Source organism: Carassius carassius, chromosome 3, assembly GCF_963082965.1.
Source record: "Carassius carassius chromosome 3, fCarCar2.1, whole genome shotgun sequence".
NCBI classification, from domain to species: Eukaryota; Metazoa; Chordata; class Actinopteri; order Cypriniformes; family Cyprinidae; genus Carassius; species Carassius carassius.
In genome coordinates this window covers 1,294,836-1,315,986 of record NC_081757.1, presented here as the reverse complement: position 1 = coordinate 1,315,986, position 21,151 = coordinate 1,294,836, and the positions used below count along the sequence as shown (strand labels likewise).

General features: G+C 38.3%; 1 protein-coding gene across 1 annotated transcript in view; it reads left to right on the top strand.

The window, feature by feature from the left end:
- The first annotated feature begins 3,150 nt into the window (after positions 1–3,150).
- The window catches only part of LOC132128343 (neural cell adhesion molecule 1-B-like), a 30,286-nt gene continuing 12,285 nt past the window's right edge, over positions 3,151–21,151 (top strand). Inside the window, exons 1-2 of the mRNA XM_059540171.1 lie at positions 3,151–3,306; positions 16,981–17,016. Coding sequence (XP_059396154.1) covers positions 3,276–3,306; positions 16,981–17,016 — 67 coding nt within the window. The 5' untranslated portion in view covers positions 3,151–3,275. The remainder of the gene's footprint in view (positions 3,307–16,980; positions 17,017–21,151) is intronic.

Sequence of the window (21,151 nt, the reverse complement as noted above, 5' to 3'; positions counted from 1 at the left end):
TGAACAAAATGAACCACCATATGGTGGACAGTTCATCATTATTAGTTAGAGTAATGTCTGTTTCCTGAGCTGGACGACATGTTTGTGTCTTTAGCATCCTTCAGCAGATATGAGCCATGCAGATCAGATCTTGATGAGGAAACCATGAAGTAACACTTATGTGAGGTTACCTCGTGGAGTCAGTCACAGTCCAGCATTATGATTCCTGAAGAGACACCTGATTTATATCTTCAGGACAAGTAGAGATGATCAGCATCTTCCTACAAAAAAGAGCTAGAAGCTGTAAAATTATTTTTAAAAAGACTTTGAGATTCAAATCCTTAAATTAAGATGCATGATAAACAAACCAAATCACACCAGAAGAATACGATCAGCTCTGGTGTGTTTTAAAGTGATGATATTCACCACATAGAAAAATCACACAAGCTACAGAAATTAATTATTGATATTATTCCAGCATATACAAGCATAAAAAAGTGTAAAAGTTTAGAGGAGTTCAAACTTAAACACAAGAAAAAAATATAGAAATATAATTTAAAAGTATTTGTAAATGAAAGGACATAAGATAAAATAGATGATTCCTTTATAGTGTATGCAAGCAATATATAAATATATATAATAATAATTATTATGAATATATAATAATTAATTCTAGGAATAATCACTGTAATTATGTCTCCATCCTTCCACAATACAGGAAGTTTCTGAGGTACGAAATTATATCAACGATTGGTTGATTCTAGCTCAATCAGAGCACATGGTGGTTCGACATCGAGATGTCGTTCTCGCTCACATAGGGGAGTGGGGTTTGAGACTGAACACCAGAAAAGTGTACTTTCTCCAGTTCAGAGAACCACCTAGCTAGGCATAGTGTGGGATTCGACCACGATGCAGGCACGTCTGTCCCCTGCTCATATCGAGTCGATCCTCATGTCAGTCAAGAGAGTCAAAGAAAGCCAGTCACTCACTGTCTAAATAATTTCAGAGATTGTTGGGTGTGATGGCAGCCGAGTCCATCGTGATACCTCTTGTCCTGCTGTACATGAGTTCCCTACAGTGGTGGCTCAAGACCAAGGGATTTTCCCCTAGGGGCAATCAACTTCTATCTAGATGAACTATCTGAACTATTCTATCTGAACTATCAAGGTCACGCTGCAACGCCTCCGTGCCTTAGACAGGTGGAAGAAACCTTGGTTCTTGAATCAGGGTCCGGTGTTGGGAGCTCCTTGTCACCGTGTAACACTAGCAACGGATACGTCCCTGACTGGTTGGGGTGCGGTCATGAGTGGCCACCCTGCCCGTGGTCTGTGGAGCGGTCGCCATCTGACATGGCATATCAATTTTCTAGAGATGCCAGCCATCTATCAAACACTAAAAACTTCCTCCCAGACCTGAGGGGTCACCATGTGTTGGTGCGCACCGACAACACATCGGTGGTCTCTTATATCAACCACCAGGGAGGTCTGCGTTCGCGCCCCTTGTACAAGCTGGCGCATCAGATCCTTGTGGTAAACTTCTCTCATTCAGAGTAGTGTATATTCCTGGGAAGTTAAATGTGGGAGTAGACATACTGTCGAGGCAGGGGTCGAAGCCCGGGGAATGGAAGCTTCAGCCCGAGGTGGTGAAGCAGATATGGAGAATTTTTGGCAAAGCTCAGGTGGACCTCTTTGCGACTCGAGAAACATCGCCACGTTAAAAAGTTAACAGCTTAAGTCATTTGTGGATTAATGCTTATTGAAGACATGAACCATTTCAAACGATTCAGTTCGATTTGGTGAACTGGTTCAAGAAGAACCGGTTAAATCGAATGATTCATTCGCGAACCAGACATCACTAAACTGCAGTTTTGTGAACGTGCTCACAACAAAATAAAGTAATTTTTGTTATTTTTGCACCAAAATGTATTTTTGATGTTTCTTCAAAAAATTCTAACTGACCCTATGATGTCACATGGACTACTTTGAAGATGTTAAGAGCATCGCTTATTTCTTAATAAGATTCTTTCTAATCAAGTATAGTCAATGTGAACCTAGCCAGTGTAGGAAGAAACGTGCCTATGTGGCAAGGGTGGACAGGCCCCAGATGAGAAATCCATCCACTTAACCAGCCACACCAAAGCTAACAGGAGGAGAGCATAAAGAGACAGGGCAAGTGGAATTGAGTTCATAATTAAAATATAAGCCTACAGTTTATTTATTTAAAAGGTAAGCTATATTTGTATATAGATTTGGTGATCAAAGTGTTATTATGATTCCCAGTCCCACCCTCTCCCGCTGACAATTTTCCTGTCCCAATCCTGTGATTAATAGTGATTTTGGGGATTCCCTAGTGATCACAGTTAAAGTGAGTTCTGCAGATGTTTCTGTCAGCGGATTGGTTTGTAGACATAAGATGTAGTGGAAGCCACAGCGCTTTGTGGGTTGTTTTTGTATAGTGGACCTAATTTTTCTCACGCCATGGGTAGAAAAAAAACAGAAATACGTCTCACATTTTTGCACTGTTTTCTTTAGCTCATCACTGAGGACACATTTGTGCATTGCTCACTTTAGAAGCATTTTTTATTTTTATTTTTTTTAAGAAAATGACAGAAGTGTTAAGAGGCCTAAAGAATTGGTTGTGGTTTGACGTCTGCTCTATTACTGGTCTGTATTTTTAAGCAGAGCGGGGAAGATAGTTATTCTTATTCTGCATCGTTAGTTTCATAAACCTCAAAATACTATCACAAGAGCAAAAGAGTCACAGCAACATGCATGTCATTTTCATTTACAGTGAGAGGCTTTTTATTTAGTGAGAGGCTTCTGCTAGTTCCTGTTCTCTATATTGATAGTTAAATAAGCACATTACCTGAGATAATCATGATGTGAATTACTTTTTAACTGTATCTGCATGGTACAGTTATGCTGTTTGGATTGTGGAACATAAAACCGTCAGGATTAGTTGTCAACCGGGCCACTGCTATTGTTGACGTGAGGATAACTCAAATAAGAGCAGGACTTACATGAACAGACCTACATTATTCACCTCATGGTCAGCGTGAGAACAATTACTGGAGACATTCTCTGTGAAACAGTCTTTTCAAGTACAAAAACAGCTTTAACAACTTGCTTGCACTAAAAAGAGCAGCTAAATATCTTAGAATGGATTTCTTTTTCTTCCTGTTTTGTGTCTCTGTGTAGAGTTGTGTCTCCTCCCTCATCTCTTCTTGAACTGTGAAATGCAGGAAGTGTCTGATTTAGAGACGCATCTCTGTTAAAACAGTCTGTTAATGTGTCAGTATGGGCTCCAGTGCACTGCCTCTCATGATCTGTGAGTATTTCACTATATTTTACTCTATCTTCAGTTTTTCTGTTATTAACAGTGTTCAGCTGAAGATAAATAAAAGATTGTTTGTAGGAGGATCTATGAGTTATTTATTGTTTAGATTAATGTGATGATGTGTTGCATGTGGATCAGACACAGAGTTTTAGAGAACATGTATTTATCTGAGCTGCTTGTGAAAGATGGAGGCTCTGTGGACATGTGCTCTTGCTGTTTATGATGTGATACTCTTTCTTCTTATTTTCAGCAGTTCAGTTCAATCAGATGTGTTTGTGTTAATGTGAGTTTGGTGTTGTATGGTATTGTATCTTTAAATAGTTTCTCTGTTAGAGATTCAGAGAGTTTGAGAAGAGCGGTGAAAGACACAAGTTTCTCTATCACTTTTCATTATTTTCTGTCCCTCTTATTGAAAATGAATTATCCCTATAGCGGTCCAAAAATTATTTAATTTAATAGCATTAAACACAATATATCAAACAAGTGACAGCTGCCAAAAAAGAAGAAAAAAATATTTGTGTATGTTCTTTTTTTTTTTTTTTTGACTGTCAAAGCCATGATTGACTGCAGTCATTTAGCCTCCTTGTTAGTGTGTCCGACTTGTTTTGTGTTTTTAGTGCATTTCAGATTGAAAATTTATTGCATCCTAAGTTCTGTGATTCTAAGTTCATTCCTTTCCTGTTCACACCTAGGACAGAGAAACAACACATGATCAACTGTCTCCTTTACCTGACGTGTTTCACTTAATCCATTGCTGTGTTTTAGGAGATAAACTTAATAATATGAGTTAATTGAACTTAACCTAGATATTTTACTTTCATCAAAACAAATATTTCTTATTTGAGCTCTTCCTGAAAAATATTTATATATATTAATGTTTTGAACAAAAAAAAAAAAAAACATTTATTGAAATATAAAACAAATAATGGTAAATATAATTAAAAGACAAATTATTAATTGAAAAACTTTCAAGCTTGAACTAATGCTTGACACTCTTGGCATTCATTATGAACAACATATTTATTGTTTCAGAACTTTATTTTTATTTTACATTTTTTGAGTGAAAACAGTGCTTATACATTTCTGACCTGCTAAACATAAAAATGAAACTTACTCAGACCACATCATTATATATATGTCAGTTTGATTTAAGTCCACTTTCCATCTTCATTCCTGGTTCCCTTTCTGATTCACTTTCACTGAACTGGTTTGGTTCATTTAAAATATACTGTAGTTAGTTCGTGGGAGGAAAGGAAGATGACAAAAGGGTCGGCTGGTCTGCTGACGAGTTTATTAAATCAAAATACTCTTTATAAACACCAATGGTGACTTTTACTCTGACATCAATACACACTATCGCACAACACTTCCGGGTAACTTGTTCCGGTTCCGGTTCACGTCAGCAGTCTGTCTCTCTCTCAACTGCTCCTGTCTCTGTGGAAACTGATCGTTTCCACCCAAACCACTCACTCACCGTTCGTCTCCTGATTCTCTCTCCCACTGCAGACTTCACTTAACCACGCCCCCCTGCCACATACCCCCACCGCCTGACTCAGGCCGGGGAACAATCACGCCTGCAGCCCCCGCCCCCCATTTCTGGAGAGGACGTCGGCCACAGCCATCTCAACACCCAGCCTGTGGATCACCTTGAACTTAAAAGGCTGTAGAGCCAGAAAACCGACGAGTGATCCGCGCGTTGGTATCCTTCATGCGGTGGAGCCACTGCAGCGGAGCGTGGTCTGAACAGAGGGTGAATTCCCTTCCCAGGAGATAATAGCGGAGGGTGAGGACGGCCCATTTGATGGCATTCTTTCTCTATGTTGCTGTATTTAGCCTCTCTCTTCTAGAGCTTCCGGCTAATGTACAGCACTGGCTGTTCCTCCCCGTCTATCTCCTGCGACAGGACTGCACCCAGCCCCCTGTCCGACTAGTCCATCTGCAACAGAAAAGGGAGAGAAAAATCAGGAGAGTGTAATAACGGCCCGCCACACAGGGCAGCCTTTACCTGGGTAAAGGCCTGCTGACGCAGCTCCATCCACTGGACCATATCTTGCGCCTCCTTTTTAGTAAGGTCAATCAAGGGACTGGTGAGGTCCAAATAATTAGAAACAAACTGTCTATAATATCGCGCCAGCCCCAAGAACTGCCTTACTTCATTTTTGGTCTTGGGATGTGGACAGGTCGCAACAGATACTGTCTTGTCAATTTGGGGATGCACCTGTCCATGCCCCAAGTGGAAGCCCAGATACACGCCCAATCACACACTTCTTTGGGTTGGCCATGAGTCCAGCCCCCCTCAGCGATCTCAAAAAAACTAAATATAATGATATCATCTAGGTAGGCAGCTGCGTATGCAGCATGGGGCCGCAGAATCTTATCCATGAGGCGCTGAAAGGTAGCTGGTGCCCCGAACAACCCAAATGGAAGGGTAACAAACTGGTGCAATCCAAACGGCGTTGTGAAAGCTGTCTTTTCTTTGGATAATGGAGACAAGGGGATCTGGCAATATTCCTTCGTTAAGTCCAATGTCGAATAGAAATGAGCCGTGCCTAGCCGATCAAGCAACTCGTCAACCTGCGGCATTGGATACGCGTCGAATTTCGACACAGCATTCACCTTGCGATAATTCACACAGAACCGGACTGAGCCATCCGTTTTCGGAACTAAAACTATCGGGCTTGCCCAGTTACTATTGGATTCTTCTATTACTCCCATTTCAAGCATTGCACCTAATTCCACCTGAACTACCTTTTTCTTGTGCTCAGGTAAGCAATACGGCCGGCTGCGAACTACCACACCCGGCTCCAACTCGATATGGTGCTGAATCAGGTTAGTACAGCCTGGTAGGGGCGAGAACACGTCTGCAAATTCTGCCTGTAATTTCGTTAGTGAGTTGGGGTGATCTCCCCCAGGGGCCAGGGCACGGGATGGTGGTTTGACATTTGCCTCTGGTCCGAGATCATCCTCTCTGCTAATCACTGTTGCCAACATCACTGATTCCGCCTCATTCCATTTTTTTAGGCGGTTGAGGTGATAGATCTGACGTGCCCCGTTCCTATCGGACTGTGTTACCTCATAACCAAGATATCCGACTTGTCATGCGACCTCAAATGCCCCTGCCACTAAGCCATTAGTTTAGAGCTCGACGTTGGGAGTAATACAAGTACCTTCTCTCCCGGTGAAAATTTGCGTAATCTAGTTCCCCTGTTATACAGCTGGCTCTGGCGGTCCTGGGCTTGTAACAAATTCTCCATTGATAGCCGCCCCAAAGTGTGGAGTTTTGTTCTCAAATCCAGAACATACTGAATTTCGTTTTTGCCTTGAGATGGCCCCTCCTCCCAAGTTTCTCTCAGTACATCCAGTACCCCTCGGGGCTGGCGTCCGTAGAGAAGCTCAAAGGGGTAAAACCCCATAGAAGCTTTTGTGGGACCTCTCGCACAGCGAATAACAAGGGCTCTAGCCACTTATCCCAATTCATGGCATCTTCTTGGACGAATTTACGGATCATGGATATAAGTGTGCGATTAAATCTTTCGACCAGGCCGTCGGTCTGTGGGTGATAGACGCTAGTTTGAATCGATTTAATGTCCAATAATCCGTACAGTTCTTGTAGCGTACGTGACATAAACGCCGTACCCTGATCAGTGAGGATTTCTTTCGGGCACCCCCACCCAGGAGATTAGACGAAACAGGGCGTCCGCAACAATCTTCAGGGCCCTGCTTCAGGATATCGTGTTGCATAGTCAACTATGACTAATGCAAAGCGATGTCCCCGTGCAGAACGCTCTAATGGCCCGATGAGGTCCAGACCAATTCTCTTAAAGGGGACCTGCATTAAGGGAAGGGGCGCAATGGTGCTTTTGGGGCAGCCGGTGAATTCACCAACTGACATTCCGGACAAGACGCGCACCACCTGCGCACGTTGTCGTGAATGCCCGGCCAAAAGAAACAGTTCAAGAAGAGATTCAGTGTTGCTGCCTGTCCCAAATGGCCCGCCATAGGATTAGAATAGGCCGCATTGAAAAGCATTTCCCTGCGGCTCTTCGGAATCAACAACTGGGTTGTATTTATTTTTGTCCGAATGTCTTGGGTCACTCGATTCAACCGATCTCTTAAAATGGCAAAATACAGATAGGTGAGCAGGTGGGCAGGATGGAGAGGCTGGCCATTGATGGAGCGGACCTGTTGAAAAGCATGTTTTAATGTCTCGTCCTGAGACTGCTCCAGAGGAAAGTCATCATGCTCCGAGAGAATACATCTCCCGATTTCGCTCGGTTCCCCTGAAGCAGAAACCAGCAGTCCTGGCTCAGTTTCTCCCACCTGCACCTGTGCGGCCCCCTTCTGTGCCTTATTTCCCCAAGAGGCATCCGCACATAATGACCCCTATAAAACAGTAAACGCGGTCCAATTCATTCCCAGAATTATCGGATGCCGAGGTGGGGACTAACCGCTACCTCCACACTATGCTTTTGGCCCCCGGAATTGAATAATGATCGGGACCATCGGGTACTCCACCACATCCCCGTGTATGCACCGCACTTTAACCACACGGCTTGTATCCAATGCCCCCGGTTGAATCAGGCTTTGATGAATTGAGGTTTGGTTACATCCTGGGCGGGGTTCTTGGACTCAAGTAGTGCCCTTGGTCAGACGAGGAGGGCCGGATGGACGGGACCTAGGGAGAGGGACAGGTCAAGAGAGAGAAGGAGAGGGGACAGAAGGAGAGAGAGAGACTGATGGTAGGGGTTCGCCGACCCCTGGGCATGCCACCATGTGGTCCTCTGCGAGATGGATGGAAGAGTCCAGTGACGTGGGACGGTGGCACTGGACCCACTTGGCTGTTTTCTGCGGAAGCCAAGCGATGAATTGTTCCAGCACCACGAGGTCGATGAGGTGTTCCACGTCACTTCCCTCGGTCAGTAGCCACTTGCGGCAGCAGTTGTGCGGCCACCTGGGACTTGCTCGAGAGCAGGGGGATCAGTCGAAACAGGCCATTGGTCACGGGGCCAGCCGCATGCTTCAGCTGATTTTTCAAACAGTTCTAGGAATACTTCAGGGTCATCTTGCAGTCCCATCTTGTGGAGGGGCAAGTGAGCGGGTACCGCGGACGGTCCCGTGGCCTCGGCATGAACCTCCAAGTCGATCCAGCTCCGGAACCTCTCGGGGTCCTCCTGGTGGGCTTGAAGGATGGTGTGGAACAACCGCTCCTGATCCGTTGTCAAGTCCAGCAGGGCCTGATGTTGCTCTTGATGTAGGGCCGCGAGGGATGAAATGATGTCCGCAAATGGCGTGGAGGACGGGTTTTGCATGGCGGCGGCACTCCTTCTTTCTTTCCCGGGTTTCGGCCCCAGTGTAGTAAGTTCATGGGAGGAAAGGAAGAGGACAAAGGGGTCGGCTGGACTGCTGACGAGTTTATTAAATCAAAATACTCTTTATAAACGCCAATGGTGACTTTTACTCTGACATCGATACACACTATCGCACAACACTTCCGGGTAACTCCTTCCGGTTCCGGTTCACGTCAGCAGTCTGTCTCTCTCTCTCTATCGTTTCCACCCAAACCATTCACTCACCGTTCGTCTCCTGATTCTCTCTCCCGCTGCAGACTTCGTTAAACCACACCCCCCCTGAAACATATACTTCATGTGGAAACACCTAAGTGTTCAAATTTCTTTGGCTGCTATGTCACAGTTAAGTTTGATGGCAATGTAGACCGGAAGTGAGTCTGTGTGTTTCTAAAACACTTTGACCTGATGTGGTTTGTAGTCAGTGAAGCATCAGTAGTGTGCAACAATGTTCACCTTAATTGAATAATGCATTTTATTGCATTAAACACAATATATCAAACAAGTGACATCTGCCAAGAAAAAAAAAATGTCCATGCTTTTCTCGGAAATTAACACTTCTTTTTTTTTCTTTTTTACCAGTTTGTCTCGGTGTCATTTTTAGCGGATGTGTGAAGTAATTTCTCACATTGTCAGCAGAAAAACCACAGCTGTAGTTCAGTTCATTAACATATGAACATATTCCACACTTTAAAAATGTTTTTATTCATCCAATTAAAGAAATCTAAGTTAATCATTCACATCTATATTTCATAACTTGAAAAATAAATAACTTGGCCTAAACAAAAAAATAAATAAATAAAGATAGAAAGAACATTCACTCACATGCAATTTTCTTTTTTTTTTCTTTTAATTCAATTAAGAATTTTTATTTAAAAACACAACAAAACATGAATTTTTCATCTGAAAACATTTCAACTTAAACATGAAAAACCTAGCTTAACAAATGAAAGTTTATCTCAGAATCACAACAAACAGCATCGCAACTATTTGGTTTTATTCCTCTCTGAATTCACAATATCGGCAGTACTGATCATTACCTGCTGAATAAAATATGAAGTGCTTTTTAAACACTTAGTCCAGGTGCAGGGCATAAATCAGTCTGAAATCAATGGACGTCGAAGGCCTGATATCGGTCAGTTCATCCATTACAAAGTTTTCTTCCGATGATTTTCACTCTAGATGAGTTTAGTTGTGGACTTGATCAACGCTGAGGACTCTTACTGGAGTCTGTCTTGTCAGCTTCATCCTAACAGAGGAAGAAACAGATCGATAAAGACATTATCAAGTCAGTCAGATAATGCTGAGTTCAAATACTGAACCGGCCTCGGTGAAATCACATTAAATTGTCCAGCAAGTTAAACACCTTAATGCAATAACTCCCAGAACCACAAGGTGATGTTGAGAATGTAACTTTATCACATCAATGGTGATAACTTGCATATTCTATAACAGTTTTCTTTATGACGTATGAGCAAAACTAGTGCTTATACTTTAACTACACAAAATGCACTGAACACAATAAAGTGTAATGACAAAACAAGATGGCTTACAGGGAATGCATTTTTAATAACTTTGAACGGAGGATGTCTTTTGGATTAATGAATGCCCCTAACATGAATGATCTCTGCCTCTGATTCAGTCTCTTTATGATGACATCATTACATAACCTTTCTGTAAAGAGCAAACATTAAAGTTACAGTCTTCATAAGAGCATCTGACTAAGGTTTTATGTTTAATTGTGCAGTGTGCCAGTCAGTAAAGTGATCCTCCTCAGAACAGGTCTCAGTTAACCCACATGACAGACAGCTGATCTGAGTTTTAGTGTGAATTAGGGATATGCCGGTATCACATTGCCCTGCGATTAATTGATAATGCTTTTATCACGGTATACAGTATTATCACTGAATTGAAATTTAGTTTAAAAAAGTGGTCATTATACAGGATAACAGGTTAAATAACTTTTTTCTTATAACAAAAATAACTTAACATTTAAATACAATAAATGTATAAAGATATATAAAGATAAAAGTATTACACAATAAAGTGCAAAAGAACTATAAAGACAAATAGGTATCACTTTACAATAAGACCTCATTAGTTAACCTTAGTTAATACATTAACATTCAAGGCAAGGCAAGTTTATTTATATAGCACATTTCATACACAATGTGCTTTACATAAAAGGAAGTAAAAAAAAAAAAAATCATAAAGAAAAATAATCACAAAAATAAAACAAACAATTTAAGAACTTTAAAAATGATTTAAAATTTGACTTAAAAATAATTTAAGACAGAAAAAATAGAATAGAAAATTATTTTACATAAAGTACAGTGCAATACATAACATAATCTGTAATAGTGTAATATTGTACAACGCATAGTGCTCATTCAATAAATGCACAGCTAAACAGATGAGTTTTGAGTCTAGATTTAAAAGTGTCTAATGTTTTATTCACAATCAGCAATAGCTACATTTGCTATAAAAGTTATTAATCTTTGTAAAAAAATTCAAGTCTTAGTTAAGGTTAGTTCATTAAATAACACAGTTGCAACTTTCAATTTTAACAATGTGTTATTAAATATTGGAATACCTAAGATTAATGAATGTTCAGAAGAAGTTTTCATTTGCAGTTTATGTTAACTAATGAACTAACTAATGTTAACTAATGAAGCCTTAATGTAAAGTGTGAATGAAAAATAAAGAATCAAAACACTCTCAAACAATATCTAGGCCATGTTGTAGTCAAGATTAAAATAAAAATTAAAAAAAGTTTGAAAATAAATAGCATATTAAGTTTAAATATTTAAGTATTTGGCTATGTGATGAACATCATAGTGAATACACAAATCTGAATGGCTATTTAAAATGATTTAAATATGTTTTAGAAAGTAGCAGCTGCTTTATTTATGGGGTTTCCAGGGTAAGGGCTTGCATTTTTCCTGCAGTTTAGCGCCATCTGCTGTCAGAGAGTGAATGTGCTTTCATCTCGTCCCTCACGTATTCCTCATGTGCTTCTCATGTGTGTTTGTTAACACCAGAGAGCACACACTCTTTCAAGCAGCTTACAGCAGTGTTGTGCAATGTCAGTAGAGCTCACTGGTTCAAGTGTGGTTTGAAAACTAGCTAAGTTAGCTAACAGATGAGAAATGTCCCATCGTTTAGACAAACAACAATTTTCACCAATCACAAACAGTCTCTCAAGCAAAAGAAAGAGAGACAAAAGGTAAATAACAGAAAAGAGCGCCCATACACTCTCAGAAAAAAAGGTACAAAACAGTTTGTACCTTATTAAAAGCATCCTTGAGATACTGTCTAACCACTTAGATTATTTTGGTGTCTGTGTGCATGCATAAATAAATACCTTGGCTAACAAATACACAATTTTATTCATAAATGTTCTTTTAAAAAGATTTAATTACATTATTATTTTGCTTCATAAAAGTGCACTGTAAAAAATTAATCATGGGTCTTGTAATTTTCATAAATTTAAAAAAAATAATATGTGGATTTCATTAAAGAAATTGTGATTCAGTGTTGTATACAGAATATTTGAGGACTTTTTACTAATAAAACCAAGAGATGTGTTTTCCTCATTTTTTAAGCAGTTTTGGTGAATTTATTTTTGCCTATTTATTTTAAGAGAATTAGCTCAATTTTGCAGTTTTATTTTAGAGGTGATTGTTAGTTCCCAGCATGCTTTGCATACGGCTGTACTGTATATGGAGAGTACATTTTGAAATTAAATGCTATGTTATGTTTTTGAGTGAAGGGAAGCATCTATACATTTTTAATGTTCAGTTATGTTTGACATTTGTAAGAGTTTCTGTTACATTAATAAATTTTTTTCCTGTAAAAAAATCTTAACAAACAGCACTATGCCGCTCTGGCTTCTTTCAGCTCATCGCTGAAGACACATTGTTATTTGTGCTTTGCTCATTTTAGAAACTGTGTGTAGAGAGAAAATGACAGAAGTGTTAAGAGGCCTAATAAAGGTTGAGCTGATGATTATGGTTTGACGTCTGCTCTATTTCTGCTCTATAGTTTTAACCAGAGCGGGGAAGATAGTTATTCTTATTCTGCATCTTTAGTTTCATAAACCTTAAAATACTACCACAAGAGCAAAAGATCCCCAGCAACATGGATGAATTAAAGCAATGTCAAAGCATTCACCTTTTCAAACGTCTTTACAAACAAAAGGTCTGGTCCCATTACAATGATAATGAGGTTTGATTGTATTAATGTGTGGAGTGTTGGATTAGTTGTTATTTTCCATGTGTATTTAACTTGTGCTATTCCATCTACCATTGTTGGTATTTGATAATCATTGTTACCTGAGGTAATATCTGTATATTATGAATATGTATAGTATATGTATGTGTGGTTTTGCACATATGCAACTATAATACTGTTTCTGAATGAGGTATTATTATTACTATTATTTATTTTATATATATTTTTCTTTCTTTTTTTTTCTTTGAGATAATTGTGAAGTGATTTTCAGTCTAGGTATATATAATGATAACTATATTCTGTTAGTAACGGAGGCCAGCGAGTAGTTGATGTGCAGGTAAACATCTCTCCCCTGATCTCAAGAGACGCACTAACGACTGACGCTAGGAGCTGCAGTCATCTAGCCTCCTTGTTAGTGTGTCCGACTTGTTTTGTGTTTAATATGCATCCTAAGTTCTGTGATTCTCTATTTAGCTCATTCCTTTCCTGTTCACACCTAGGACAGAGAAACAACACATGATCAACTGTCTCCTTTACCTGACGTGTTTCACATAATCCAGTGCTGGGTTTGCCAATTATATGAAGTGTAGAATTAAGTTTTAGGAGATAAACTTAAATTAACTTAACCTTGATATTTTACATTCATCAAAACAAATATGTCTTAGTTGAGCTCTTCATGAAAAATCTTTATATTTATCATGTTTTGAATGAAAAAATATTACTTGAAAAATAAAACAAATAATGGTAAATTGAATCAAAAGACAGATTATTACTGCTTGAAGTGTTTCAAGTGTTTCCTAATTAATCTTTGCAAATCACCTTTCCTAATATATGCTAGTTAGCAAGTTTACAGTCTGCTCATCACCCCACGGAAGAGAGGGGAGGGGTCAGCAGAGCTCATTAGCATTTAAAGCAACATGGACTTGAAGAGAGTGCTGAAAACAGCTGATTTTGACAGGGTAAAAAGGAAGTTTTTTTACACTACCATTGAGAAATTTTAACCAAGGAATGTAATAGACTTCTCATTAAGAGCCTGAAGAATTATAACAACTTGTGGAAAATGGGCATCTGATGATCCCCTTAAGTAACAGACACAAATGAGGATAATTGAAACAACAGGAGGAATTAATTAACTAATCAGAACAGAGACAAAACTAGGTCACAGAGAAGAAAGCAAAATACAATTGAGAACAGACTGACATGTTTATATGTTTATATACATTCTATATACTCCTGAACAAAATCTTAAGACCAGGGGATCTGTATTGCAAGTTTTACACATTTCGCACTCGAGATCTTGACAGTATGACTGCTTGAAGAACAATGACATGAAAGCCATATTTTTGTGCAGATTTGACCTTTTTATGTGGTCTTAAACTTTTGATCAGCTGATGAACAGCCTGTTTGAGTTTAAATGCAGTTTTCAATAAATTGCCTAAAAAAAAGCATTTTCTTGACTTTGCACGGGTTTTTATGGCAAAGTTGCACATCAATCTCTTCATTGGACCCTGGTGCATCATCCTATAAATTGCAACCAAGTGGCAAGCCTTTGTGTTTAGATTTTTCCCCCTCCAAACCAAGATGGCCAAGCGTCAGTCAGACATGCCAAGTTGCTCCAGAATATCCACCCATTCCTTCTATCCTAGGAGACTCTTGTAGGTAAAAAAAAATATTGCAGCATAAACCAATATCTAATGAGTCATATCACAGTAAAATTTTCCAAGTTTTGATTTTAGATTGAGAGAAAACTCTGATTAATCACATGTCCACTGTAATGGACATCATGCATGCAATGGCTATATTTCAGCTACAATTCATAATTATAATGAGAATATTGTTTTTGAAATGTAAAACTTAAAAACTTAATATGCATTGACTTTTTCTACAGTAAATAAATGTATTTGTATTATTAGAATGTAATTTTCATTGACATCGAAAAAAGTCATGTGATTACATAATGTATGACACTTGTAATGCATTACTTTACTAGTTAGATCAAAAAGTAATCTGATTTTATAATGCATGTTATTGTAATGCTTTTTTTTTACTAATAACATCAAAAAGTAATCTGATTACGTAATGCATGTTACTTTTAATGCGTTTCTTTATTCACAACATCAAAAAGTAATCTGATTATGTAATGTGTGTTATTGTAATGCGTTTTTTTACTCATAACATCAAAAAGTAATCTGATTACGTAATGCATGTTACTTGTAATGCGTTTCTTTACTCGTTACATAAAAAGTAATCTGATTAGGTAATGGACATTACTTGTAGTTAATTACTTGTTAGATCAAAAAGTAATCTGATTAGGTAATGCATGTTACTTGTAACACATTACTTTACTTGTAACATCAAAAAAGTAATCTGTGCATGTTACTTGTAATGCGTTACCCCCAACACTGATCATTTCAGATGAGATTGAAAAAACGTATCGCTAGGTTTTCTCAGAGGAGGGCTATGAAAGAAATGTGCATGTACATCTTGAACATAATCATAATTATCAACTAATAAGGGTAAATCTCCATACTCTGGTGCACTGGAGGGAGCATCTGAGTGGTTTCCACAGTTGTACCTTGACAGGCTGTAGAACATTCTGATGGAATCACGTCCTCATGTTCTGATATCATAGATACGCGAAGTGCAACTTGTATGAAGTTGTATGAAGCCATTGCAATATTTTGCATTTATATTTTTTGCATATATTTTAGTTTTCACATTATTTGATATAATTGCATTGATTAGTTTGTTAAATTCACATACTTTATCTGTTTGATTATTGTCTTATATTTAATACAGTATATCTTCAGTTTAAACCAACCGCATGCAGTCCACTCAAGTGGACATCTGAAGATCTCTTTGAAAAATTTGTAAAAAAAATAAAATAAAAAGCAATTCTTGTTTTCATGCCCTAAGAGCAATAAAAACACATAGGAAAAAAAATCCTGACTGAGGTTATCAAAATTCATGCATGAGTGAGGAGCTCGGGCCCCAGAAGTCTAGGATCGCTCTAACACATCACTGAGATTGAGTTTACCAACACTGATATTTTACCAGAATCAGTATTTAACTGAATATCATTGATTATCTTTATGAGCGCTGTCTCTGAGCTGTGATGTCGTCAGACACCAGATTGAAAATTGCTCGGGTGTCATTTATAAAGAAAACTCAAAACAAGCAGAAACACTTCAAGAGACAGAGCTCGACTGTGTGACGTCACATTGGTGGATGAGAATATGCTCATGTGTTGTATGTTGTGAATCTCAGCGGTTGAAAGTGCTTCTTTGGGCAGCAGTGAATCATCAGTGAATCGACTCTTGTATCGGTTCATGAGTCCTGTGACGTCATTGTGTGTGTTGATGTTAAAATTTGCCGGCAGCCATATTACCCTGGAGCCCAAGACCGGTTTCCCACTGAAGCTAAGCAGGGCTGAGTCTGGTCAGTACCTGGATGGGAGACCTCCTGAGAAAACTAGGTTGCTGCTGGAAGAAGTGCTAGTGAGTCCAGCAGGGGGTGCTCACCCTGTGGTCTGTGTGGGTCCTAGCGCCCCAGTGTAGTGATGGGGACACTATACTGTCAACAAGCACCGTCCTTCGGATGAGACATTCAACCGAGGTCCTGACTCTCTGTGGTCATTAAAAATCCCAGGAAGGCTTTCGAAAAGAGTAGAGGTGTGACCTCGGCATCCTGGCTAAATTCGCCCATTGGCCTCTGACCATCATGGCCTCCTAACAATCCCCATATCTGCTGATTGGCTTCATCACTCTGTCTCCTCTCCACCAGTAAGCTGTGTGTGGTGGGCGTTCTGGCGCAATATGGCTGCCGTGGCATCATCCAGGTGGATGCTGCACACTGGTGGTGGATGAGGAGATACCCCCTGACAAATGTAAAGCGCTTTGAGTGCCTAGAAAAGCGCTATATAAAAGTAATGAATTATTAAATGATGGAGAATCTCCAGCATCAGTTCTAATGATGAGCTTCAAAACACAGAAAAACACTTTCAGTTCAAACTCTAGACATGTTTCAGTGATCTGTATTGTGTTGAATGAAGGGAAATGCTTCATATCTGTGTTTCTTCTGTTTTTAGTGCTGATGTCCTTCATCCACGCTGGACTCACTCAAGGTACTGTGCTGTACTGGACTACATCTGATTTATTAAACTAATGTGAATTGTGTTCTAGTACTTTATTTGTCTACATGGATCATATGAGGATCCTACATTTGTCTCTTTGCTGAAGATTTATGTCTATATTTTGCTGTCATTCACCTTCTCCCAGAATCATTTGTCTGTTAGTTCCTCATGCTGCTAAAACACTGATTAAAAATAAAAATAAAATAAAATAAAATAGTAGGATAAAAAAGTTTGTTTTTCTTATTATAAAACTGATTTTTAATACTGGCTCAACATAAAGCTAAATGAGTCATCAAGAGATCATTGCAGTCATCTAGTGGCTATAGTTGAAATCTCATGTTAATTTATTTAATGGCAGCAATCTTCCACTAAACCAACACAGAATTATTGTCTTATGTTATCTCCATGAATGAAAGATAAAATGTACATCAAAAGATAAATAGATATTTTCTTTCTTCTTGTTTTCTAGTTGGACTTGTTAAACTAACCAGTGCTGAGTTTCCCAAAAGCTTCGTAAGCCTAAGAAGTTCGTAAAATCGATTGTACGACTGATCTTAATATTACGGTCTGTTTCCCAAAAGCATCGTAACTTAAGAAGCACTTGAAAATCATCGTAGATCTACGAGTGCTCTGGAGTAATCGTGAAGCCCTGAGTGCATCATCGTAAGAAGACAGATTTACGCAGTCACCTGCAGGACAATCAGCAGATTACACCTTTAACTTGATTCAAGTGCAATGTGATTATAATATAAGGATAGAATTGTGCTTTATTGTAAGCTTCATGACTCGTTTTCTTTATTTTTGTATTAATATATAAATTAAATAATTAAAAAGGTCAGAAAAAATAGAAATACACATTTAAATTAAATGACGGAAAAAAATGAATAAAAGAAGTAATGTAGGAAATGCTTCAAAGACTGGGGGGGGGGGTATATGTCAATGACTTGCTGAAGTACACGAAAACCAGCTGTGTAGAAATAACGTCTCTCTCTCTCTCTCTCTCTCTCTCTCTCTCTCTATACTGTATATAAATAAATATATTTAAATAAATGTATGCATTTAGCAGACACTTTTATCCAAAGCGACTTACAGTGCATTCAGGCTAACATTTCTTTACCTAACATAATATATAAATATATGAAGTATATAAAGTATATTATACATTGTTATGTACAGGGCCGCTGCTGGCCAAATGGGTGCCCTAAGCAGGATTGTATTGTGCCCCCCTTGCTCAAATATGAGGATAAAAAAGACACCTATAGGGGTGAAAATATGCGTTGGTGGTGAAACAATTTGACATTAAAACTCATTATTAACATCAACCAAAAAAAAATAAAAAATTGGTAAACGGGCCTCATTTTTACCTAAATGATTTACAAAATTTTAATATATACTTAAAAATGTATGTGTGCATTGTAGTTGACACCTAAATGAACACATTACAGTTGGAAATACATCTGAACAAACGCGGTCATCTTGGTGTGTCTCGGCTTTATATTCAGGTCTAGACCTTGACATGTCAATAATACATCCATGACAACAGGTGGCGCCAAAAACACATAAACGAGTGTGCCATGAAATAATAATTAATAATAGTATTGTGCTGTAAAGATCGTGAGTGAAAACAAAATAAAAGAAAATACTTACAGTGGCATGATGGGACCAAACTTTCTCTGTAAGTGATTTTAAAACATAACACAGTACTCAGATTTGAAGACTACAATAAGATTTAACTTCGACTGTTAATATAAATTGTTGGTAGGCTACTATGAGATGGATGGACTGTTATATAATTCAAATGTGCTACCTGTTATTTTTATGGTAAATCAAGAAAGTGTATATTTTTAAATTTGATTATTGTTGGTACATTTTAGCAGTATTTACCATACTTTCAAAACATAAATTAAAATAGGAAATATATGCAATATGAACATAATTTAGGGAAAAAATGTTTTATGGAGAGAGAGAGAGAGAGAGAGAGAGAGAGAGAGAGAGAGAGGGTACATCTGGAAAAAGGGGGTCTTCTTATATTCGGGTCAATACGACAGATACTTTATTGAAACCTCTGACTAAAAACAGTCTCATCTACCGGCCAGAACAGGAACTGATCAATATGGCTTTAATAACTTTCTCATTTCAAAATTAAAGTGACACAATAATAAATGAATAAAACATTTTACATTCATTTTAACTTTTATCTTAGCATATCTGTTTTTAATTATAATGACATCACTATCAGCTACATTAATTCAGATTTTCAGCTCAGAGTCTTTTTCTTCTGTTCACAGATTTCCCCAGATCTACACTGACTGTGACTCCAGACAAAACTGTATTCACTGGAGAGACAGTCAATCTGAAGTGTGTGATTGAGTCTTACAGTAACTGGAGATATGAGTGGTATAAAGACACAGACAGTGTAATGTTACAGACGTCTGATCGTTACACTGTAAACAGAGACACTTTCACTATCAGAGGAGTAATTACATCTGATCAGGGTCAGTACTGGTGTAGAGGACAGAGAGATCAGAGACCAAAATTATCACAATCAAGCTCTGTTTATCTCTCTGTGAAGGGTGAGTTGAATATCACTGTCCTTCTGAACTCTCTCTTAGGTAACACTACAATAAAGATACATGAATGATAATGTACTAACACTTGAATTAATACTTCAACATGAACTCATGATTAATGCAGACATGAGCAAATTATTAATCAATCAAGAGCATCTTAACTATGACTGAAATCATATGGTTTCATGAAGAACACAGTCTTAACTACATGTTAGTACATGTTTGATAGTTAATGCACCGACCCAGGGGTTCACTAAAAGGATTGGGAAATATTTTGAATAAATAAAGTTAAACAATTTAATATTGGGTTACATCCTCCCCTTTAGTCCAGGGGTAAATGGTAACGACGAACAATAATGGAGAGACTGAGGATTTCCAGCTCTGCACTTCCCAATAAATCACAACCAACCACAGATATTAAGTTTGAAAATGGCTTGGAGGCCTTTTAATTGACTCATTAATGGGGGTTCAAAAGAAAAGATAACATTAATACACAAATAACTGTAATTACTAACAAAGAAACATTACCTCAGGAACACGGCCCAAACAAAGAAAATCCTAACAAAAACAAAAAAACACATTTAACTAAAAAGGGCAAATACTAAATTACCTAATCATTAAAGAAAATAAACAAAATACATATAACTTCCCTCACTCCCTAACTAAACTTTAAACAGGAGAAAACATAAAGGGGTATCCTCCACCCTAACTTACCCATGAGCCTAACTCACTTAAGCAAATCATCAACTCAAACATTGTAACAATCCCTAACACAAGCTCAATAAGTGCTCAGGGGTCTGGAAAGCGGGACAACCTCAAACGCTGCGATGTCTCTCCCCTTCCTCCATGCTCTCTCTCTATTTTATACTGGAGGCCAGCAAACAGGCACCAATCAGGACAATCATCTGATCATTGTTAGCTATCAAGCAGAAACACACCGGTAGAGAGAAAGAGAGCAAAAACACAAACGCCAACACTTTGTATCAATGATAGACAAAACATCATTAGGTCGACACAGGATTAGTTTGTCATTATTTTCACTGATCCTCCGTATCAAATGTAGAAAATACTAAATACACTAATGACAGATCTCAAACGATCAGAATCTGTTTTGTGTTATTCTCTTTCTCTGTTGGACTATACATGTGTATTTGAGAGTAAGTTTATAATAAATCATGAGCTGGATTTAGTAAGTAGTTAACAGTGAAATAATGATAATATGCCTGAAGTAAAGTCATGACAAAATAACACATTAACAAGACATGAGCTGCTATTAGTGTTTGAGTTATTAATGAGTTAATAATGATGAGCGCCTTAAAGTCAAGATACAATGATGCACTTACAAACCATGAACTAAAATATCAATCAACACACAATAAAGATGCATTATAAATGTACAATTAATGAATTTAGTTACCCTCGCTCTATTACATGAATCTACAAGCTGCTGCAATTCTCATCATAACATATAAAACATCAAATATCACTTGTTCACTGTTCGTCTGATGATTGTTTGAGATGATCTGATGTTGAATCACATTAAAGCTGTAGTGAAT